We start from the raw sequence: 25193 nt of genomic DNA on the forward strand, positions 1-25193 counted from the left end.
GATGGGAAAAGGAGTAAGGTGAGCAAGACTTGCAGTCAATGGTCCCGGTGTCTGATTTTGCTTTGAATTGCAGACAGCCACCACAGCCACTTCCCACTTACTGGCTGGGTCCAGTAAGATGTGACATGTGAGGTGGTGGGGAAATGGTCAGGCTCTGTACAAATGAAAGCCAAATGTCTCTCCAGTTCTGTTCCCCACGCCTCACCTCTGTTACCATGTGAAATATGGGTTAAGTAGATTGCACCCAGGGAAGCAACGGAAGGGCTCCACATTTCCCCTACTAGCGGCACCACAGAACTGACTCATTGGAAAAGACCCTGACCCTGGGAAAGGTTGAAGGCAGGAAAAGAAGGGGACGACAGAGGATGAAATGATTGGATGGCATCACCAACTTGATGGACATGAGATGGAGCAAGCTCTGGGAGTTGGTGGTGGACAGGGAAGCCTGGCGTGCTGCAGTCCATAGGGTCGCAAAGAGTAGGACACGACTGAGTGACAGAACTGAATTGAGGGGCGCCAAGCAGAAACCACTGCAGGTATAGAACATGGCATGCACTGGGGCATGGGCTGCCCTTGGCCATCCTACAGGCTCCCTCCAGCCCCACTGCCCCAAGTTAAAAGTCACAGGTCTTGCGCCTTGCCCTGGAGTCTACACAGAAAGTTGAGACCAAGAAGGAAGGAACTGGCCCAAGGCCAGGCAACCAGAGGAGGGAAAAGCTGGAACCAGAACCCAGAATTCTACCCACTGTCCAGGCTCTCCTAACTACCTGTGCAGGAGGCATTATACATCCATCGGGAAGATGAGGAAACTGAGGCCTTGGGAAGAGCCGTGTCATGCCCAGGGCTGCCATGTCTGCACTGTGGCCAAGGCTGGAGATCAGATCCTGTCGCTCTGCTGCTGGGCCAGAGCAGAGACTGCGTCCTACATCACTGAGCTTTTTTCTGAAATGAACCACTTCTTAATTCTTTGGCTGAATGTCTAAATAAGGATTTTTGCCAATTCTGAGCCATGCTAACTGATGAAGCTGTCAGAAAAAGATCTAATGATGCTTGAAAATGCGGGGAGTGAGCCAGCTGCCAGATTGCCTTCCCAGCCCTGCCTCCACATCAGGGAGTCAGGACCCTCCCACTGGTGGAGGGGGCGTGAGCCCTGTAGGCTGAGACTCTGCTGCCTTTCATCAACTGTGTGACCCCTTTTGATCCTCGGCTCGCCAGCTGTAAACGCGGATAACTCTGAGGATTAAATGAGATGCTATGTGTGTAATGCCCCAGCACAGAGCCCGGTCGGGCACAGATTTCAGGGCTGGCTGGGATGGTGGGGGGTGGGGCAGGGTGGCCAGTGATCTGAACTCTGCTGAACGGACAGGGGTGGCCCTGACCGCAGCCCTGGGCGAGAGAAAGCTGAAGCTGCCAGCTCCGTTTGGGCAGGCCCCGAGTCACCCCCAGTATTTATCTTGGGAGGGACAGATGAAAGGCCCAGAGTGACCTTAGGCCCTGTGAGATGGAGCCCTTGGGTGGGAGCCTGGGAGGCTGGGCTGGGGCGTTTGGCAGCCAGGCCCGTCCCTTTGCTCTCTCTCCTTCCTCAGTGGGACATTTGTTCACGCAGGATCCCTGGGCACTAGGGGTGGGGCCTGGCTTGGGGACCAGGGAATCTGACAATTCCCAGGCCTGCCACTGGAGCCTGAGAGACTGGGCTCTGGAAAGGGCCCTCCTGAAGTGAGCTGGACTGAAGGGCAGGCCTTCCCCGCACATGAGACCCACGTGTGTGACCTGCCACCCAAGGGCAGGCTCTGGGAGCATCCCAGCCCAGAGACGGGAAAGTCATTCTCGCTTCAATCGCTGACTGTCCAGACCACCAGCGTCTTCCCATCCTCCCTCCTCTTCCTGTTACACACATGCGCACACAGGTAGACATGCAAACACACACCCACACGTGTTGCCTGCTTGGAGGCCTTGAATTCGTCCTCTCCAATAGGTGGTGAAGTATGAAGAATAAACAGGTCTTGGGTGCAAATGCATCTTTGCAATTGTGGGGCTGTGGGTAGAGCTTTTAACCTAGACGCCTCTTCCTCACCTGCAGAGCAGGTCTGTGCTTCACAGACCCGGTGAGGAGCCAATGAGGCAGAGCGTGAATAGGACTTGTAACCGCAAGGCTCACAACTAATGGTGGTGGACATTTGGGGCTGGAAAGTAGGATTGCTGTAACTATCCAATCTGCTTCTATTTTTAACAAGCCAGGGAGACTCTTTGAGGGTGAGGGAGGGGTTCAGGGCAGTGGCCTAAATACGGCATGAAGATTACCACTGGGTCCAGCTGTCCTGGCCTGGACTGGGGGTAATCAAGACACCCCCACCCACCGCTGGCCTGCCACCTTCCCTCTGTGCCCACTTCTCTGCCCCCTGGCTGAATTTGGTGCTCTCAGAGGACAGCCCCAAGCTCACAGGAGCCGAGAGGTGGTGAATGTTAGGGGCAGGCAGACTAGTTCCTCATCAAGGAGCAAACCTCAGACAGAGCCCATCAGAGGAGATGGTGGGAGTTCAGAACATGGAGTGTGGAGAAAGTTTTGTTGGAGCCAGAGGTGAGGGTTCCAACCTTGGCTTGGGCTTCAATGGGCCCTTGACGTTGGACAGTCATGTCCCATCTGTGGGCCTTAGTTTTTTCATCTGTCAAGGCCTCCCTGCCCTTGGGAGGTGCAGGGAGGTAGTGGCCATGAGAAGGCTCTGACAAAGTTGATCCAAAAATACACTAGGAAAACTCCCAGACCCCTTAGTCACTGCTGCCCTTCCCACCCTGATCTCTTCTCAGATGGACAGACGGATTCAAATTCTCCCCATGTGCCATCACCCATGGAAAAAGAGAACCCAAGGGCCTTTGGGACCCCTTCCATCTGGGGACTCTGCCAGACAAAGCAGGATGGTCATTTATAATAATAGAGTTTTCACTGGAAGACTTGCTTACCCACTTTGACCTTCTGCTTCCCCAGCTGTCAATGCAGATAATAATTCAGCCAGCCAAAGGCTGTCGGGAGAGTTGAGTACAGGTGCCTGAGGGCTGAGCACTAACCCTGGTCCAGTCACAGGACAGTACTAGAGAGGTCCCACCCACATCCTTGGGAGGGGTGGTGCACCCAGACTTGCCTGGCTGCCCCAGAAGCCGCTTGGCATCCTCAGAATTTAGGAGTGGATGCCAACAGCATGACCAAGAGTTCTGGGGCTGGGTCTCTGAGAGGGACTGTGCCCACCAGGTAGGCTGGGACCACCGGGTCCCAGTATTTAGCACTGGGGTTGATAATCAGAGCTCTGCAAAGTCCCCCTGGGTTTGCTGTTCTCCTGTTTGTTCTTAACCTTGAATTTGCTGAGAAAAGATCTTCTAAGCCCCCAAGACCTCATTTAGTGTACAACATATGATAAATGCATAAGCACTTCTAGGGTGCATCACTGAGGACCAGGAGTGAGAACCCTTATTCATCAGACTCCAAAGAATGTCTCTTACCCATGGGAATTGTTCTCTGGTAATTGATAGGACAAGGAGTGACATTTTCCAGGGGTCTGTGGGAAGAGAAGGGGCTCCCAGAGCAACCTGCCTGGGATGCAGGGTGGTGTGGGGGTGGGAAGGGAGAGGGAACAGCATGAGAGTAAGGCTCAGAGGATACCAGCCAAGTGAAGCATTTGGGAGGTTGGCTGTGGAAAGCGCAGCAGAAAAAGTGTGGGGACAGTTGCTGTCTGTGTGGAAGATTCCGAGGCAGCATCAAGGAGGACAGGGTGTTTTTGAAATGTTTTCAAAATGTGTTACTGAATATCAGGAATGCAGGTGTCAATCCTTTATAAAGATGGCAGGTTGAACACTCACATCTGTTTCCATTCCCTTCTGACACCCACTACAAATATAGTAAACGAGTCTTTAGAGGCATGACCCACAAAAACAGAGAGAACACAAGGAAACAGCAGCCATTACTCAGCGACACACTCAGGAAGCAGGTGGACGAGAGGGAACTGACCCAGCAGATGCCAGAGGGCAGGACCCTGAGACTGCAGCAGGGAACTCATTATCAACCAGTTCTACATCCCAGAAGTTTCTAAAGGCTCTGGACCTGGAAATGTCAGGTTGCTCTGGAAATAGATGTTAGCTAAAAAGAGACTGATGACAGTGTCGTGAAGCAGTTGGAGTTCTAGACCTCCCTTGCTTTCAGTGCTGGGGAGTGATTGTCCCTCCCCAGCCCCCCACAGAGGGTTGTTCTCCCAGGAGAGTATAACAGAGGCTCTCTGCTCTGGGGACGTCAGCCACGGCTGAGAACTGGAAATTAAATCAATATACGTGTGCTGGAGTCTGAACCTCCACCAGTTCTCTTCCCTGACTGAACTCCAGAATCCTGGCAGCCAGAACTTACTTCTGTTCTCCAGTGTGTCCTGAAGAAATGGCCCTTTTGTGCATGGCGTGGCTTGTGGGATCTTTGTTCCCTGACCAGGGATTGAACCCATGCCCCGCTGCAGTGGAAATGCAGAGTCTCAGCCACCGGATAGCCAGGGAAACTCCTCTATTAAGGGAATTTACATAAAGTAAAACTCACCATTTCTTTTTTTAAGAGTACAGTTTGGAGACTTCCCTGGTGGTTTAGTGGATGAGATTCCAGGCTCCCAAAGCCAGGGGGCCTGGGTTTGATCCCTATGGGGAACTAAGATCCTACAGGCTACACAACCACTGAGACCGCATAGGTGAAATTAAAAAAAAAAAAGACTACAGTTTGCTGAGTTTTGACTTCGGAGACAACTATTCCAACCAAGATAGAGAACACTGTCGGCACCACCAGAAGTTCCCTTTGCAGTAAATGTTCTCCTCATAACCCGAACTCCTGGCTGCCACTGATCTTTTCTTCAGCCCTAGAGTTTCCTTTTTCTCAGAAGGCCACATACCCAGAATTAAACGGGATTAGTGTTTTGTGTTGGCTCCCTCCACTTTGCATCACGTGTCAGATTCAGCCATGACCCTCGTTTCGGCAGTTCATCACGTTGCTGACTACTGTTGCCTTGTACACAGTTTATCTAGCCATCCAGTTAATGGCCCTTTGGGTTGTTTCTAGTTTTTGGTTCTTACAATTACAGTGGTTGTGAACACTCAAAAAAAAAAAAAAGGCCCCTTCAGGGGCGCTCCGAGTTAATAAACCACACCCAGGGACTCAAACTCTGAAACAGGTTTTTAGCAGCACCCCTCCCAACTCTTAATTATGAGCAAACAGTTACCAAGCATTCAAGGAAGGCCTCTGATGTGAAAGATGGTGACCCAAAGCTAATGGGAAACAGCACCTTGGATTACAGATTGGAGAAGACATTACACTCAGGAAAAATGAGATGATAGTATTTTTTTCTTTAAAGAAATAGAGAATAAAAATGAGCTGTTGGGAATGAAAAGCAAGATGGCAGAAGTGAACAACTAAACTGGAGGTGAAGATAGAGTTGAGTAAAGCTCCCCGGAGGAAAAGCAAAGGGGTGAAGATCAAACATGTGAGAGGAGAGATGAAACATAAAGGACCAACCCAGGATGTACAACATAAGAATACTGAGTCGCGGAGAGAACAAAGACAGATGGGAGAAACTCACGGAAATAATTCATGGGCGTGTCCCTGAATGGAAGAACAGTTTCCGCGCTGAATGGGTCCTCTGTGTGCCTAGTACTGGGAGAAAAGGACCCACACTAACTCCCATTGCTGGAAATTTCAGAATACTGGTGTCAAACAGAAGCCTCCAAGTTTTCAGAAAGAGAAAAAAAAAAAAGATCACAAAAAAGAGATTAGAAAACAGAAAGGCTTTGGACTTTGAATGTGAAAATGTAATAGACTGATGTTTCCTAAACTCTGAAGCAAAGTTGATAGATAGCCAACCTATAATTCAATTCCATCTAAACTCCCAATCAAGTGTAAAGAGAGAATAAAGACATTTTCAGATATGTAAGGTGTCAAAACACTTACCCCCGTGCACCCTTCATCAGGAGGCTACCAGAGTATGTGCTCCACCAAACCAAGGGAGTAGAGAGAGAAAGGAAAAGAGAGGAAATGGAAGATTCAAGTGAGAGGCGAAAGAAGCTGGACGACTATGGAAGGAGATTCCAGACTGACAACACGTACCAGGCTCCAGAGGGCTGGCCAGCCCTTATTAGAGTGGATTGGAAGACTCCAAGAGAAATTTTGCCAAGCAAAGGGACTGTTCAGAAAAGATCTCCCTTCTGAATGCCTTTAGAGGAGATTGAGATGATTGGCAGGGGGTTGGTGTCATATTTACTAATAAATACATAGAAAACTAAGCAAAAGCAGTGATTAAATCTAGGAAAGACAACAAAAAATGTGCAAAAAGGGAAAACTAACCATAGTTTATTTTATGATTCAGCTCTGAGTAGCACGTTCAGCCACGATCAAGGAAACACTATATAGTGACTGAACTGAAATCATTAAGTAACTGTACTAGGAGCGCAGAGGGAGGGGGAGTTATGGGCAGGGTGGGTGTGGGAGAGGCAAAGAGCCTCTTCTCTGTGGGGTGGGGGTGCGGGGGTAGAAGTCAAAGGCTGAGTTATCAAGAAGGGGCTGAAAATGGTTGCCTCCAGAGAAGGGAACAGGGGAGGGCAGTCCCCACAGGGCAACTTGATTCTCAGCCTGCATAAAAAATTTATTTAAATACTATATAGTGGTGGTTTAGTCGCTAAGTTGTGTCTGACTCTTGCAACCCCATGGACTGCAACCTGCCAGGCTCCTCTGTCCATGGGGTTCTCCAGGCAAGAACACTGGCGTGGTTGCCATTTCCTTCTTCAATATATGTGTGTTTGTGTATATATGTATATATATATATATATATATAATTTTTAATCAAAAAAACACAATCCCATCCTTGCCTCTCCCACTCTGGTGGTTTCTGGAGAGGCTGAATAACCATGAGCGCTTCTCATTGTCCATAGCCTTGGGAGTGAGTTCACTGCAAGCTATTCTAAGCTTCCCTGGTGGCTCAGATGGTAAAGAATCTGCCTGCAATGCAGGAGACCTGGGTTCAATCCCTGGGTCGGAAGGATCCCTTGGAGAAGGGAATGGCAATCTGCCTCAGTACTCTTGCCTGGGAAATCCCATGAACAGAGGAGCCTGGTAGCAGTCCATGGGGTCACAAAAAGTTGGACACAGCTGAGCAGCTAACACACAAAGATATTCCAAGCGAATGGGCTCAGCCTATAGCAGGCCTCTGAAAGGCTCAGAAACACCGGGGCTAGATGGAAACCGAATTGGAGCTGAAACCCCAGAAGCCACACTTGGAGCAACTTCTGACACCTCAGACATGTTCCCAAACCTCAAGGTGCTTTTACAGATTTGATGCTGCAATAAAACATAGTAGGGATCAGGCTGTGCCCAGACCAACTGCCTGTAGGAGCCCCAGAAAGCGAGATGGAAAGAGGCCAGAGGTGTGTGGTAGCCCTGTTCATCAGAGGAGCTTCTACCAGACTCCCTGCTGGGACACCCCAAGATCTTCCCCCAGGTCCTGCTGCTGGCTGTCCTGGTCCTGGAAGCTAGAAACCCGTGTGGGTCACACCATTCCAGTACTCATCAGTGTTTATAGAAAGCAAGATCGTTATTTACAAGAACAGAAACACTGAGCTAATTCATGTTTAAATACACCAAACAGAGCGGCAGACAATTAAAAAAACAAAAACTTTTGGGTAAAAGGGGGCAGTGAGCCCTGGCTTAGCAGGGCCTTCCTGTGTCCCTGCTGGACTCTGTGGCTCAGGCTGCTCTTGCCCTGCCCTCTATGATGGGCAGACCCTTCCCAATGTTAGCCAACCTCCTTTTTCCACGAGTGTATCCAAGTTAGGAAAACAGAACTTTCTTCCCAGATCACTCAAGACCCTGAGCCAAGTAATACTGGTATCCAGAGCTCCCTTGGGCCCTGTTCTCCAAGCTTTTCCAGAGAAGTGTTCTGCACAGGGTGAGTCACCCAGCTCCCATCCTTCAGAACACAGAGGACACGGGGATACTTGGGTCTCCACCTCCCATCAAATCTCTCCTTGCTTCTTTTGGGAACTCAGTTTTCTGCTTCAGTCAAGATCAGAAAGGCACAGAGAGAAACTTGAGTCCTGGATCTTAATCCCCCAAAGCTAGTCTGAGGACCAGGAATGATCAGTGACAATGTTCTTGACAACCAAGAACAGAGGGAGAGAAATAAAATGAAAACGGGATGTGTATGGAAAGAAAGGTTGTTGCTTCTGGGATTCGATCCTTCTTACATTTTTGTTCTAAAATTAATATCTTTACAAAGTGAAATGGTGATTGTGGATGGCATGTTTTCTTAAGTCCTTACTTGACAAAATTGGAAAGTTAGCATCTCTAGCTAGTCCTTCCACAAAATAATAACTTTGGGAGGGGGAGCAGATTTCACTGGACTATGAACATTCAGAGTTTGGGACATATTGCAGTAGATGACCCAAAGAAGAGTAAGACCAAGTTCCAGGTGAGAAACAGAAGTACAGACTCAGAGGGTGAGAAGGGCACCAATGCATGCGGTCCAGTGGCCACTGGCACCTAAGTGTGTGCCAGAACACCACCAGCTAAGAGCTTGGCCCGCTCCCACTTGGTGCCCTTCAGTGACAGGGAGCTCACTTCCTCTGTGTACAGCTCTGACGATTACAAAGTGCTTACTTTGTATTGTGGAGAAACCTTCGTCCTTGGTCCCAGGCCTATACTTAGGAGCCCCTAGAAGCAGCCCTTTCACCTGCAGGAAAACAGCTCCCTTCTGCACCTTTTGCCTCCCAGTCTTTTTTGACTTCTATTTGCTTCCCCTCACCACCAGCCATTCCTCTTGGGAAGTGACTTGCTTGAGATCACTTGTCTGGCAAGCGAGTTCAAAGCCAGCTCTTCTGCTCCTGGCCCTGTGCCCTGCGCCCTAGCTCTCTCCATGTGGCAAAGGCTCAGTGTGTCCTCAATTCAGGAGATGGTACTGGCTGTTCAGAAACAGTTGGAAAGGCAACAAAGAATCCAAAATGGGGACGGGGGAAGCAATATACAAAAAAAGTCAATGTGATCCCAATAAACACATATAGATCCACATTAAAAATGAAAGTATGGAAGGGAACAAGGAAAGACGGTCATGATGGTCACTCTTTAAGGTTGACTACTTGATGATTTTTACCACACTTTTGCTTTTCTCTCTGCGCTTTCCAATTTTTCTGCAATGGTATGGTTTTTATTCATAGGATAGAATAAAATAATGACCACTTAGAAGGATGAAACCAGAAATGTCAAATTAAAGTAATCACATCCCAAGACACCACCCCCCCGACACACACTCAATTCCCAGCCACTGTTCTGTGAACAAGCTCCTGGGCTCCTGAGCCCTGGGCGGTGGTCCACCCCCAGACCCTCACACATTGCAGCACTTTACAGCAGTCTCACATTCTTGCTGCATCAGCGCCCAGCCCTTGACTGCCAGATGACGAGCTGAGGTCAAGTAGACCCCAGACCACCCGGAATAAGGGCCAATGTGTTCCTGCCATCTGCCCCTCCTCCATTTTCTCCAGGCTTGGAGCCCCAGCCCAGCCCCCAGGTGGAAGAAAGGAGGGGATGGGGAACAAAACGGAGGGTGCAGAGGACCATGGCTCATCCCTGCCAGGTCTGTTACACACACAGGGTGTGCATGTTGTTGTATAGACAGGAGATTAAACTTAGAGGAGAGATGTGTCATCTGTGGAGTGTGATGGAGCTGGGCCTGGACCCAGCCCTCTGATCCAGTCCAGTACTTGCTCCTCTGGGGCTCAGATCAGAGCCCCTAGGCGTGACTGTGGTATGCTGGGTCCATGCAGAGTGCTAGGGCCACGGGTCACACAACACCCTCTGGGCCAACCCTCCAGGTCGGGTCTTTGCCAGCTGCTCCCTAGGGCACCTGGCAGTCCCAGGCACATGTCAGAGCCAAGCCTTGATTAGAAGTGGAGGCCCTGCCCGGGGGTCAGAGTCCTGTCTGACTTCCAGGTTCTGCGGTGTCACGTGGCCCTGCGTGAGTTGTTCCCCTGTTGGGAACTCAGTTATCCAAAGGATAAAATCAGAGTGGAGAGCATTTGACAGTGATTAGACTGGCGGTTTACAAGTCTTTTTTTCCCCCCAAGCCTAGCATTTGGGTACTCTGGGACTGACCTGTGACACTGTCCCCCATCCTGGAGGACAAGGCAGAAGCTCCCCATTCAGCTTGGCCTTTGGGTGCCCCTCACCCCGGCTCCCTTTGTGGACAGTCTAGGTCTTAGAGAGATGTTCCCCACCTCAAGTAGGAGTGTTTGTGGGGGTGGGATGTGCAGGGCTGTGTCTGTGTGAGTCAGGGGTCCCAAGAGGACAGGCTCCCCATTTTGTAGCTGGGACGTTTTCCAGGGATGTCACCTTGTTGAGGATTCTGCTCTCAGCTCACCTCATCCCCTCCCTCTCTCTCTCCCCCGCTTTTGGTTTCCTTGTCTGCTAGGCTCCAGCCTCTATTGCAAGCCCCAGGCTCTGTGTTCCTTCTCTGTTTCTGCCCTAGAACAGGTCTGTCACTGGGGAGGGGTCACCCCTCCCCACCCCCAACCCCTCTGTGGTCTCTTCCTCAGGATCCCTCCACTCCCCCACTCCCATTCTTGCACCCATCTCCCGGGGCCCTCTTTAAAGAGGTGCCCACAGCTCTCAGAGCCAGTTTTGTTTCAGACAGAAATGAAGATGGACTTTCATTGTACAATGACACTTTCAAACCATTATTCTGCTGAGACCCAAATGAAAAATCAGCAAGTCTGACACCGCTGTGATTTGTTCATATGATGCTGCCTCTTTGCACAAAGTTTAATTAAAATTTCAGGGGCCCTTTATTGTGTACCTCTGGGCTCTTTCAGGAGCCCTGGGGGAAGGGCAGGGTCTTTTTACAACAGGAGCCAGTGCTCAAGGACGGCCCCTAGGAGATTGGCAGTGGGGTGCGCTGACAGCTGGAGCAAAGCACAGCCTGTGGGGGTACACAGGCCTCAGGGAGCACACAGGATCCCAGCCACCCTGCCACTTCACCCATTTCACAGGTGAGCACACTGAGACCAGCACTTTCCGAGACTCAGCAGATCCCAGTGACACCACCCCATCACTTCCAACCCCCGCCCCTGGACTCACCCTCAGGGCTGGCAGGGAGCTGACTTGGTCCACGGTGAGTGTGGCCTCCTTGTAGTACTTCCCTGGGGGACAGAGCTTCAGGAAGGAGTCGTGGATGCTGAGAAGAGAGGTAGGGGTGGGCTGAAGGTGGGGACCAGCAGGCCCCCTGCCTCCTGCGGGCTCCCTTTGGAGGATTGATTGACACACATTTGGTAGTTATAAATCATCCTGCCCTTCCAGAAACATGCCTGGGGCTCCAGTGTGCCCAGCGCATGTGCTGTGGGGGATGCAAAGATAAGCCAATATGCTCTGTAGCCTGAATATAATCTACAAGTGCACTGGAAAGGACTTCTGCCCTCCCTTCCTTCAGTCCCTCCTTTATGGATGGAAGAACCAGCAGGGCCTTGGGGAAGCCAGGATGCCACCCCAAGCCATCTGTCCAGCCCCACCCTCATCCCAGGGAAAAGAGGTCACTCCGTGGGTGTGGCCAAGCAGCCAGCAAACCACACAGCCATCCGAGGCCAGTGAGCTGGATACAGACGATGGGACTGAGCAACTGTCTTCATCGATCCAGTAATCAATGTCTGTCTGCGGGCCTCCTCCCCGCTCCAGGGGATTTGGCTTATGAGGGACAGTCAGGCAGAGGAGGAAATGAATGGCCGTGTGGGTGCTATGAGGCAGAGGGTAGGAGCAAGCTCTGCCCCAGGTCAGGAGAGCAGGGCCCTCGTGCTGGAGCCCTCCCCACCCACATCCTGGAGCATGGACCATATCAGCCTTGTAAGGGGTTGGGGAGGGAGCTGAATGGGCAAAGGGAGACAGTCTCTAGGAAAAGACTGGGTGGGGACACTGAAGGACAGCAAGGAGAGGGGAAAGCCATCGTACCCAGGGCGGGGATGGGGGTGTGTGTGTCCAGTGGTCTCCAGGGGAGGGGGCGCTGGCAGTGGTCTGCCCCTAGCCCCAAGGAGCATTTGATCACTGTCATTGTTAGAATTGCTAGTGTGGGGTAATAAGAAAGCAGACTGACTTTCAGTATGTTTTATTAATTTTGAAGAATTCTCTGAGGCTGGGCACCTGTATGCCTGACACCCAGGGTGTCCCCCACTCTGGCCCCTCACTAGGAGTCCCTGCTGCATACTGCCAACTCGCGTGGACATTTCTGGTGGAACCTACAGAACCATCTTGCAAGGAAGGGACCATTATCTCCTCCTTACAGAGAAGGAAACTGAGACTCAAGGAGGTAAAATACTCACCTTGCCTAAGGTCACACAGGGGTTAGCATGAAGCCAGAGCTGCAGATGCCAAAGCTCTTTCCCCAGGAGCCCAGGGAGGAAGGTCTCAGAAGGGATGCGGGCGGGGGGTGGGGGGTGGGAAGAGAGGGAACCCCGACTGCTGTTGTCACCCGCTTCTTGTTTTTTAACCTCTGGGTGCCTGGTGCATTCAACCATATTATCTCAATGAATCTTCCCAGAAACCCTGTGGGATAGATATAGGGGTGATGATGTCTATAGATGTAGAGACCAAGGCTCAAAGAGTTGAAGGGGTCTGCCCCAGGTCATTCAGCTTGGAAGGGGTCTAGGGGGGTCTGAACCCTAAGCCACGCTCCTCCGGCTATGCTGCCCACCTCTAAAGGGTCCCAGGTGAAAGACTCTCAGGACCTCCTCCCTGCCCTGGAGAGCCTTCCAGGGAGAGGGTACAGTGGGGAGGGCCCTGCCCAGACTTCATGTCTTCCCAGGCCGCCGAGTGGGTGGGCTGCCCGCAGATGAATCGTGGCTGCTTCTCGGCTTGCCACAAAATGTTCTCCTCCAAATATGGATCAGCTGGCTCTAAGTGGAACTCGGAATTAATCACTAATGGACTCAAAAGTCAAAGCCATTTGAAAAGCTCACACATCTTGCCTGCCAGAAAGCAAGCAGCCCAAGCTGCGTCTCCCTTCCACACCTAGCCAGACCAGGGGAGGGGCTGTCTGCGGGGAGAGGCTGAGACCAGCTCCACTGCTCTGACTCTGCAGGACCTTGGGTCTGCCGCGCCCCCTCTGTACGGTGAATCCCAGTTAGCTCCCTCTATCCTCCAGTTCAGGAATTCTGTACCCTCCTCTGGCATCCTGTCCATCCCTTGCCTCTGAGACTCTCCAGTTTAGCCTTTTTCGACTGGGTAGGTCCCACATCAGAAGCACACAGGGAGCTTATGAAAGGATCAGTTCTAGAGATTCTCATTCAAGGCTAGTGTCAGTCCAGGCACCTATAGGTTCTGCATGCTTCTGTGTTTGTTTTGTACAGGTAGGACTGAGAACACAGCTCCAGTGAAAGTCTCCAATTATACCCCTTCCATCCCAATCTGGGCACCCCAACCTGGGCTTCACCCCAACCCATGGGGTCAATTGTCCCTTTCACCACGGAGTGGCCTGCGGGTATTTTATGAATGGCCTCATCTCTAGCCTGGAAAGGTAACTTTTGGTTTATGATCTACTGGTTCCAAGCTGTGTGACTTTGGGCAAATAGCTTCATTTCTTTGAGCTGGTTTCCTCATTCACAAAAAGGAGATGAAAATACCATGAAAATGACAGCTACCACAGTCTCAGCACTGACCTCTGTGCCAGGCACTGCTTTAATTCCTGTGCAGATCTGATCATCTAACTGACCTAATAGCAATTAGGTTGAATACATACTTTTCGTATGTGTGAAAACTGGGGCTCAGCGAACGTAAGAAACTCTCTCAAGGTCACACAGCAAGTAAGTGAAAAAGTTGAGCCTCAGACTCTGGCATTTGACTTCTAGGAAGCAAGCCTCTGTCTGCTGAACTTCTGGTGCTCCAAGTAGACCAGGAGCTAACAGCCAGGACAGGGCATGGAGACTGGCAAGTTTGGGGACCTCAAGGGTGCTCAGAGGATCCAGGGGCCTCATGGTCAGGTTAGCCTGAGCAAGAACTGGGGCACAGCTTCAGGATCCCATTTACCAGACCTACATCCAGCCCAAGATCATGTCAGGAGCCATTCCTGAGCAATGTAATGTACCCTGAAATTGCTCAAACTGAGTCAGGCTGACCCAGGCTCAGACATGGAGATCTAAAGGAAGCCACACGTGCCCTTTCTGAGTCAGGTCCCAGACTCAGGGTCCAGAACCTCAGGTGAAGATAAGGGCCCCAGAGGGCCTGTGCACTGATCCTATAGAGACATCTGGAAGGTGCGGGCAATTTAACCCTAATTTAACCAAAGTCAGAGAGGGCTAACCTGGAAGCTGAGGACAAAGGGGACCCTGCTTTTTCAGAGACCATCGGGATGTGAAGGAAGATTCCCACAGATTAGACATTTAGGGTGGACAGACCCTTTCTTAGACAGCTGAGTCAAGGCAGCTCTGGATGGGGAAGAAGCTGTCACATGTGGTCTTCCCCTCCCATTAGGTGTCATCTGCGGATCCAGTGACCAGGCCTTTTTGTCCCATGCAAGTCACAGATAAGAAGGTGGGAAAGCGTTAGACAAGGGCAGAGCCAGCCTGTTCCCCTGTTTATCAGTTTCCTGGATACTTTTTTTTCAACTGGCTAAATCTATCCAGATGTACTGTCACCCAAGCCACATTTCTTTGTCACGTTCATAGGAAAATCACAACACAGTGTCAGAGGTGATGTTGGAAACTTGTTCAGAAGTGGTCAGGGCTTAGTCTGGCCTGATTTAGCCCTAGCAGCCCAGGGTGTCTGCTCTCTCCCCTGAGGATCACTGCCATCTGCCCCTTGAGCCACGGCCGGTGTTGCTGGGAACCCATATCAAAGCTGCCCCTTCCCTTTACAGACAAGGCATAGACACTAACCCTAATGTAATCTGTGCTCCTGTCCCTCCAAGGAGTTAACCTAGGATCAGCTTATATGTGTGTGTATCCTTCCTAAGATATTCTCTCTGTGTGTGTACATATGCATGCATGTATAGCCCTTTATTTTACTAAAAATAGCACGCTATATGCACCAGTCTAGTTTACCAAAGTGAAATAGGTTTTAAAAAGCCAACAGCACTATAATTAACATTATTAATACACAGTATTCTATACCATTTCTTTACCCCTGCTCTCTAGAGGCTGAATTTTTTTAAAAATGTTTTTCTATTTCTCTTGGTTTTTCCTTAATATTTGCATAGTATTTCTAGAGATGGTGCTGATACTGCCCCTTGGTATTTTTTCATTGCAGACTTTATTTTGTGACCTCTTACTCTTAAAAAAGAGAGAATTTATCTCTATCTATAATCTACTTCAGGCTTCCTTGGTGGCTCAGGTGGTAAAGAATCTGCCTGCAAAGTGGGGGACCTTGGTTCAATCCCTGGGTTGGGAAGATCCCCTTGAGGAGGGCATAGCAACCCACTCCAGTATTTTTGCCTGGAGAATCCCCATGGACAGAGGAGCCTGGTAGGCTACAGTCCATGGAGTTGCAGAGAGTCAGACATGACTGAGCGACTCAGCACAGCACATATATATTAGTTCTTCACCTAACATCCCAATATAAAATGATTTTCCTGAATCAAAATTCAGTATTTATATTATTGTTATATGTATTATTACATATTATATATGTATGATCCAAACATTGCTCACAGCTGAGTTCCCTAGTACAACACGATTACATTTTCTTTCTTGCAAGACTCGATTACATTTTCTTTCTTGCAAGACTCTTTGTTTTTCCCAGAGTTAATAATCACTTTGTTTTCTTTTGCTTAGGTTTCAATGTTTCCATTATTATTTTTTTCTCAAACTTTCTGCAGAACTGTGAAGTTCCTCTTCGTGTGTTTATATACCTTATATCATCCATAGGTTAGTTTTGTTTTCTTGGAGGTATCACTCCTGGAATTCCTAACTCCTTAATTCTAATCTGGATTCATTGCTTTTCATGCCTGATGCATTGTCATCCTTGGGTTTCTCTTCACTGTCATTTTTGAAATTCTGTTGTGTTGCGGTCCTCTGTTTCCTGGTTCTTACCTCTACTTTTTTCCTTAGTTTGAAAGTGAAAGTTGCTCAGCTGTGTCCAGTTCTTTGCGATGCCATGGACTAGTGTGTAACTGTTCCCTTCTCCAGGGAATCTTCCCAACCCAGGGATTGAACGCAGGTATCCAGGTATCCAGCACTGCAAGCAGATTCTTTACCATCTGAATCACCAGGGAAGACCAAGAATACTGGAATAGCTAGCTTATCCCTTCTCCAGAGGATCCTCCCTACCCAGGAATCGAACCAGGGTCTCCTGCATTACAGGCAGATTGTTTACCAGCTGAGCTATCAGGGAATTCTTTTTCTTAGTTTACTCACTAATTTTAATGAAGAACTTAGTTTACTTATTAATTTTAATGGACACTGCAGAAGCTGCCTGCATGAGGTAATTGTTTTTAGAAGTCACATGTCAAAAAGTATTGTTTCACCTTCACTCTTGATTAATAGTTTAGCTATGACTTAATCCTACATTGGAATTTTTTCCTTTGAATTTTGAAGGTGTTTAGCCACCGTCTTCCAGCACAAGTCTAAAATTCTACTTTCTGATCCTCTATATGTATTCTGTTTTCTTCCTCTGTGGACGTTCTTGCTGCTGCTGCTGCTAAGTCACTTCAGTCGTGTCTGACTCTGTGCGACCCCATCGGTTCCCCCGTCCCTAGGATTCTCCAGGCAAGAACACTGGAGTGGATTGCCATTTCCTTCTCTAATGCATGAAAGTGAAACGTGAAAGTGAAGTCGCTCAGTCATGTCTGACTCTTCACGACCCCATGGACTGCAGCCTACCAGGCTCCTCCGCCCATGGGATTTTCCAGGCAAGAGTACTGGAGTGGGTTGCCATTGCCTTCTCTGGTGGACATTCTTAAGATCTTCTAAATGCCTCTGGTGTCCTGAAATAAATTAATGTAGGTTTAAAAATTTTTTTCCTTCAAATATATACTGTCTCTCAGCTTTCAATTCATGTGCAATTGCCAAGTCTGTAACGAGCTGACTGGCAGCTCATCCGTGTTCATCTCTGTTCCTGGTGGTCCTGAGTCAGAAGCCTCTGTGGCTAGCTCTCTCCACATGGTGAGCTCCTGTCCTCTGCTGGGCTGGGGAAGGGGTGCTGAGTGGACTGCAGGGCAAGAGGAGAAATCATATAACGCCATCTTTTTGTTTTCACCTGAGCCTTCATCCTGGCATTCAGAAAGGACCCTTTCTGGGTCCTTGATTCCATCATCCCAATCCCTGTTTTCAAGCAATCTGCTTTCAACTTTCAGCTCTAAGTCTGTATTGTGGATCTCTTTGCTTTTCACTTGGGAAATTTTTTATTTCTCTCATCTGCTTTCATCTCTTGAGTTCTCCTTTATGGGTTTCTTTTTTTCTTTTTTTCTAATTCTAGCTGTCCTTTCAGTAGGGAAAATAAATAAAAGAAAGTGCTCAATTCTCCATGTTCACTGGAAGCTATGTCATATTGCTTTTTAACTTTACAATATACCTTGGAGATACTAATCCACACCCAACATAAAACTTCTTCTCTCTAAGGACAGTGCCACTGATGGATGGGTCCATCCACATTTATTTCATCCACGCCCTCTTGATTCAAGTGCAAAGGCCAGGTCAAAGTGCCTTTCCCTTCCTGAAGCAGGCTTCCAGTCCTTCCCCTGTTCTCTTCCATTCTTCACAGCTCCTGGCAGCTCTTCCACACCCTCAGCTGCTCCCCAGAGTGTGGTCTTCCTAATCTGGAGACTCGCCTTGGTTTGAAGAGCTCTCCCTGGTATCACCCCACCCGTCTTAGCATTTTTGTCCCCGCTTCGTGCTAGTCCTGCTCCACCTCAGTTGAAAGTCTCCATGATGGTGAAACACAAAGAGAGTAGACACTCAGCCACTGCGCCTCCTCTCTGCATTCCTGGAGCATCGGCATCCCCATCCCTCCTCCAGCACTGACCCATCCTGTTCTTCCGGGCAGAGGCTACCCAAGGGCCAGGAACCAGGCCCTCATGCTTAGGCATGGTACTGACAAAAGACAGGGTTGGCGAGAGGTGGCTTTGAGAGAAGTTGGTTAGAAAATTTGGGCTGAAGTGGAGCCTCACTCACTGGGACCTGCCTCCCCAGTAAAAACAGATGAGGTGAGGTCCCTCCCATTAGGGACTCACTTTCAATATGGATGGAAAGAAGTGTGAAACAGGAGGTAGGCAGGGGCTGTCTCATGGTCTGTGTGACCAGTTCAGAAAAGAGGAATCCTTAAGGACAGCTCCCTACTAGAACATCTTTCTCAAAGCCCAGTAGAGAACATATGAAGATGGAAGGGCTTCCTTCCCATTCTCCTCTCTCTTGACTGACTTCTCCCCACAACTCCCACCACTACATTGGTGGTGGGGATGGGGCACATGTGAGGGGCCCTAGGGATCCAGAGAAGACCATCTGAGAATGTGTGAACTTTCTAGATGGAAAGAGGAGCATGCATGGTCATGCTGAAGTGGAGAGAGAATAAATTAGTACAGAACAATCTTATCCTTCCAGTTGACATTTTAGACATGTCCACCCTTTGCCCACCATTTATACAGCCAGAAATCTCTCCTATGGATTTACTCTCACTTGTTGAATAAGCTTTATTTTTGTTCAGTTGCTAAGTCATGTCCGAATCTCTGCAACCCTAGGGACTGCAGCATGCCAGGCTTCCCAGTCCTCCACTATCTCCTGGAGTTTGTCCAAGTTCGTGTCCATTGAGTTGGTAATGCTATCTAACCATCTTATCCTCTGTCGCCCTCTTCTCCTTTTGCCTTCTATCTTTCCCAGCATCAGGGTCTTTTCCAATGAGTTGGCTCTTTGCCTCAGGTGGCCAAAATACCGGCGCTTCTGCATCAGTCCTTCCAATGAATATTCAGGGTTGATTTCCTTTAGGATTGAGTGGTTTGATCTCCTTGCAGTCCAAGCGACACTCAAGAGTCTTCTGCAGCACCACAGTTCAAAAGCTTATCAATTGAAAAAGCTATTTTTACATAAATGCTTCAGTTCAGTTGAGTTGCTCAGTCGTGTCCGACTCTTTGCGACCCCATGAGGCCAGGCCTCCCTGTCTATCACCAACTCCCGGAATTCACTCAAACTCATGTCCATCGAGTCAGTGATCCCATCCAGCCATCTCATTCTCTGTTGTCCCCTTCTCCTCCTGCTCCCAATCCCTCCCAGCATCAGAGTCTTTTCCAGTGAGTCAACTCTTTGCATGAAGTGGCCTACTATAGTGTTATTGATAGAAGTAAAAGTCATAAACAACTTAAGTGTACATTATGGGGAGAGGTTGTAAAATGAATGATATTTCCTCTATAGGAAAGAATGTCCCATAGTCATAGAATGAGACAGATCTCTATGTACTTTATGTAAAGACAGCCAACACAAAAACTTAAAAAGAAAAAAGGTCCAGAACAATATAATGCTACACTATAAATTGGAAAATGCTGCAGTGTGAATGGGATAAAATTTTTGAAGGATATTTATGTGGTGTTGGAGAAGACTCTTGAGAGTCCCTTATACTGCAAGGAGATCCAACCAGTCCATTCTAAAGGAGATCAATCCTGGATGTTCACTGGAGGGACTGATGCTAAAGCTGAAACTGCAATACTTTGGCCACCTCATGCGACGAGTTGACTCACTGGAAAAGACTCTGATGCTGGGAAAGGTTGGGGGCGGGAGGAGAAGGGGACGACGGAGAATGAGATGGCTGGATGGCATCACCGACTCTGTGGACATGAGTTTGAGTGTACTCCAGGAGTTGGTGATGGACAGGGAGGCCTGGCGTGCTGTGATTCGTGGAGAGTCGGACACGACTGAGCGACTGAACTGAACTGAACTGAACTGAGCTGATCTATGAAAATTTTTTCTGGAAGCCTTGATGAGAAACCAACTGTGAACAAGGATTATCATCAGGGAGAAGGCCTGGGAAGGAGAGAGACACTTACTTTTCTTTTAGAATATTTATGCTATTTGACCATGCAAAGAGGCGCGGCCGTGAGGTGCTACCCCACGCCTGAGGCCAGGGCCGGCGGCTGAGAGGAGCTACCCCACGTCCTATAGGCGGTGGCAGCGCGGGCACAGGAGGGCCGAGAGGAGCTGCTCCATGTTCAAGGTCAGGAGGGGCAGCCTTGAGGAGATACCCCTCATCCAAGGTAAGGTGCAGCGGCTGCGCTTTCTTGGAGCAGCTGTGAAGAGATATCCCACGCCCAAGGTACGAGAAACCCAACTAAGATGGTAGGTATTGCAAGGGGGCATCAGAGGGCAGACACACTGAAATCATAATCACAGGAAACTAGCCGATCTGATCACATGGACCACAGCCGAATGTGGTCCACTGGAGAAGGGAATGGCAAACCACTTCAGTATACTTGCCTTGAGAACCCCATGAACAGTATCAAAGGGCAAAATGATAGGATACTGAATGAGGAATTCCCCAGGTCGGTAGGTGCCCAGTATGCTACTGGAGATCAGTGGAGAAATAACTCCAGAAAGAATGAAGGGATGGAGCCAAAGCAAAACCAAAACCCAGTTGTGGATGTGACTGGTGATAGAAGCAAGGTCAAATGCTGTAAAGAGCAATATTGCAAAGGAACCTGGAATGTTAGGTCCATGAATCAAGGCAAATTGGAAGTGGTCAAACAGGAGATGGCAAGAGTGAACATAGACATTCTAGGAATCAGTGAATTAAAATGGACTGGAATGGGTGAATTTAACTCAGATGACCATTATATCTACTACTGTGGGCAGGAATCCCTTAGAAGAAATGGAGTAGCCATAATGGTCAACAAAAGAGTCCGAAATGCAGTACTTGGATGCAATCTTAAAAATGACAGAATGATTTCTGTTAGTTTCCAAGGCAAATCATTCAATATTACAGTAATCCAGGCCAGTGCCCCAACCAGTAATGTTGAAGAAGCCGAACTTGAACGGTTCTATGAAGACCTACAAGACCTTTTAGAACTAACACCCAAAAAAGATGTCCTTTTCATTATAGGGGACTAGAATGCAAAAGTAGGAAGTCAAGAAACACCTGGAGTAACAGGAAAATTTGGCCTTGGAGTACGGAATGAAGCAGGGCAAAGGCTAATAGAGTTTTGCCAAGAGAATGCACTGGTCATAGCAAACACCCTCTTCCAACAACACAAGAGAAGACTCTACAAATGGACATCACCAGATGGTCAACACCGAAATCAGATTGATTATATTCTTTGCAACTAAAGATGGAGAAGCTGTATACAGTTAGCAAAAACAAGACCAGGAGCTGACTGTGGCTCAGATCATGAACTGCTTATTGCCAAATTCAGACTGAAATTGAAGAAAGTAGGGAAAACCACTAGACCATTCAGATATGACCTAAATCAAATCCCTTATGATTATACAGTGGAAGTGAGAAATAGATTTAAGGGACTAGATCTGATAGATAGAGTGCCTGATGAACTCTGGACGGAGGTTCGTGACATTGTAAAGGAGACAGGGACCAAGACCATCCCCATGGAAAAGAAATGCAAAAAAGCAAAATGGCTGTCTGAGGAGGCCTTACAAATAGCTGTGAAAAGAAGAGAAGCGAAAAGCAAAGGAGAAAAGGAAAGATATAAGCATCTGAATGCAGAGTTCCAAAGAATAGCAAGGAGAGATAAGAAAGCCTTCCTCAGTGATCAATGCAAAGAAATAGAGGAAAACAACAGAATGGGAAAAACAAGAGATCTCTTCAAGAAGATTAGAGATTCCAAGGGAACATGTCATGCAAAGATGGGCTCGATAAAGGACAGAGATGGTATGGACCTAACAGAAGCAGAAGATATTAAGAAGAGGTGGCAAGAATACACAGAAGAACTGTACAAAAAAGATCTTCACGACCAAGATAGTCACGATAATGTGATCACTGACCTAGAGCCAGACATCTTGGAATGTGAAGTCAAGTGGGCCTTAGAAAACATCACTGCGAACAAAGCTCGTGGAGGTGATGGAATTCCAGTTGAGCTATTTCAAATCTTGAAAGATGATGCTGTGAAAGTGCTGCACTCAATATGCCAACAAATTTGGAAAATTCAGCAGTGGCCACAGGACTGGAAAAGGTCAGTCTTCATTCCAATCCCAAAGAAAGGGAATGCCAAAGAATGCTCAAACTACCGCACAATTGCACTCATCTCACATGCTAGTAAAGTCATGCTCAAAATTCTCCAAGCCAGGCTTCAGCAATATGTTAACTGTGAACTCCCAGATGTTCAAGCAGGTTTTAGAAAAGACAGAGGCACCAGAGATCAAATTGCCAACATCTGCTGGATCATGGAGAAAGCAAGAGAGTTCCAGAAAACCATCTATTTCTGCTTCATTGACTATGCCAAAGCCTTTGACTGTGTGGATCACAATAAACTGTGGAACATTCTGAAAGAGATGGGAATACCAGACCACCTGACCTGCCTCTTGAGAAACCTGTATGCAGGTCAGGAAGCAACAGTCAGAACTGGACATGGAACAACAGACTGGTTCCAAATAGGAAAAGGAGTATGTCAAGGCTGTATATTGTCACTTTGCTTATTTAACTTCTGTGCAGAGTCCATCATGAGGAATGCTGGGCTGGAAGAAGCACAAGCTGGAATCAAGATTGCCGGGAGAAATATCAATAACCTCAGATATGCAGATGACACTACCCTTATGGCAGAAAGTGAAGAGAAACTCAAAAGCCTCTTGATGAAAGTGAAAGAGGAGAGTGAAAAGGTTGGCTTGAAGCTCAACATTCAGGAAACTAAGATCATGGCATCTGGTCCCATCACTTCATGGGAAATAGATGGAAAAACAGTGGAAACAGTGTCAGACTTTATTTTTTGGGGCTCCAAAATCACTGCAGATGCTGATTGAAGCTATGAAATTAAAAGACGCTTACTCCTTGGAAGGAAAGTTATGACTAACCTTGATAGTATATTAAAAAGCAGAGACATTACTTTGCCAACAAAGGTCCATATAGTCAAGGCTATGGTTTTTCCAGTGGTCATGTATGGATGTGAGAGTTGGACTGTGAAGAAAGCTGATCGCCAAAGAATTGATGCTTTTGAACTGTGGTGCTGGAGAAGACTCTTGAGAGTCCCTTGGACTGCAAGGAGATCCAACGAGTCCATTCTAAAGGAGATCAATCCTGGGTGTTCATTGGAAGGACTGATGCTAAAGCTGAAACTGCAATACTTTGGCCACCTCATGCGACGAGTTGACTCACTGGAAAAGACTCTGATGTTGGGAAAGGTTGGGGGCGGGAGGAGAAGGGGACGACGGAGAATGAGATGGCTGGATGGCATCACCGACTCTGTGGATATGAGTTTGAGTGAACTCCGGGAGTTGGTGATGGACAGGGAGGCCTGGAGTGCTGTGGTTCATGGGGTTGCAAAGAGTCGGACACGACTGAGCAACTGAACTGAACTGAACTGATGCTATTTGAATTTTCTGGCCATGCTCACATAAAACTTTTCAATTTTTATTTCATTTTCATGCAAGTGTTCCTTTTTTAGAAAATATCAATGAGCATAAGAACAAGGGGTGGACTGGGCACTGTTACACCCACTGTGCTGAGAGGCAGTGAAGCAAAGCTTGGGAGGGAAGGGAGGACTAAGAGAGATTCAGTGGGGCATCAGCTTTACCCAGCTAGAGGACCACCTAGCTGCACACGCTGCAGACCTGTTTCCTAAGTCCTCTCCTTGTCCTCATCATCCCAGGGAGGCCCTGTCCACCTCTGCAGTTCTATGAAGAAACCTTGACATGGATCCCATAGCAACCTACAATCTGACAATTCACTCTACTGTAGTCGGGCCCTGGGAATCATGACCTTGGACCCTCCGGGACTGGGGTCGGTCTCTGCCTGGCTGCTGCCAGCCTCGTCTCCAGGACTCTGTAGCTCTGAGCAGGGACCACATTCAAGGACCAGAGTGAGGCTGTACCAGGGTAAGATTTCAGCTCCAAGGGGAGGGAAAGGGGGCCCCCTCTACTCACCACAGGATTTCATTCCTGGTCAAGAAGGTCAAGGCCTGAAACAAACCACAGACAGATGACTTGCCCACTCCGTCCAGCCCTGCCGTGGCCCTCTGGGGAGTGGGCAACTTCGGGGGTTGGGAGGAAAAGCTGATGCTGTCATTGAACAACCAGGGAATGGAGGCTCCCAGCCCTCAGCAGCAGCTGCGTGAGGCGGTGGCAGAGGAGGAAACAGTGTCCCATCTCTGAGGGCCTTGGGAGGGAGCACAGTGGTACAGGCCTGCAGAAAGGATCAGAGACAAGGTGAAAGCCCTGGGATCTGGAGCAGGAAACAAATGGGGACGGGCCCTCTGAGGGCCAGTCTGGGTCACGTGGATGTAGGCTTAGCAAAGGCAGGGACCACAGTGAGAGTTTTCCCACCCCTCCTGCCTGGTCTACCCACCTGGTATTCTTCCAAATCCTCCCAGTGCATCTGGTACCTCAGACATTGCCCCATGCCAACCCCACCCTTCTCTCTGCCAGCAGCAGAACCTCAGCCCCAAGGGCTCACCAGCTGTGCACCAAGTAATCGGTTGCCATGGCAACCTGCATTCCGCCTTCTGCCCATTCTACCTGAGTCCCTGAGTGGGCAAAGAAATAGATTCTTTTGGTTCCAGAGGCTAATGGACATCATCCCCCAAAACAGCGAACAGAAAGGCAGCCCAGTAGCAGGTTCAAGAGTCATGAGCCAATCTTCCAGATCTGCCAAAGGCTGACAAGACACGTGTCCCTGGGCAAGCCACTCAACTTCTCTGCATCTCAGTTTCCTCATCTGTAAACTGAGGATGACGGTCATGGGATTGCGGTGAGGATTATTTGAGTCAATATAAGTAACAAAGTACATAATAAGCTTTCAATAAGTATTAGCTATTAGAACCACGGCCCAAGGACTATGCCAGGTGCAGGAACACAGAGATGAGTAAGCATAGACTCTGACATCAAGAAGTGGCCCCAAGAGCACAGTAAAGGGCATTCCACCCCATCCATCCTCTCCCTGCAGAAGCCAAGGGCACAATCAAGTCAGGACGATACGAAGAGGGTTTATTAAAGGGACTCTCCAAAGACAGGGTCAGGGTGTGTGGAAACCACCCAGGATCACACAGAATCCAGGCTAGTAACCACAGAGCCACTACCAGTCCTGG

At 48.7% G+C, this 25193-nt stretch overlaps 1 protein-coding gene across 1 annotated transcript in view; it reads right to left on the bottom strand.

Moving 5' to 3' along the window:
* The window catches only part of CIB4 (calcium and integrin binding family member 4), a 55590-nt gene extending 31082 nt beyond the window's left edge, over nt 1-24508 (bottom strand). The window contains exons 1-3 of the mRNA XM_088841729.1: nt 24455-24508; nt 24034-24068; nt 11132-11228 (exon numbers count right to left, since the gene is read on the bottom strand). Of these exons, the coding sequence (XP_088697855.1) occupies nt 11132-11228; nt 24034-24068; nt 24455-24508 (186 nt within the window). The remainder of the gene's footprint in view (nt 1-11131; nt 11229-24033; nt 24069-24454) is intronic.
* Between the last annotated feature and the right edge of the window lie 685 nt (nt 24509-25193).

The sequence above is a fragment of the Moschus berezovskii genome, chromosome 11, assembly GCF_049115385.1.
Source record: "Moschus berezovskii isolate FMDL1 chromosome 11, NW_MosBer_1.0, whole genome shotgun sequence".
Lineage (NCBI taxonomy): Eukaryota > Metazoa > Chordata > Mammalia > Artiodactyla > Moschidae > Moschus > Moschus berezovskii.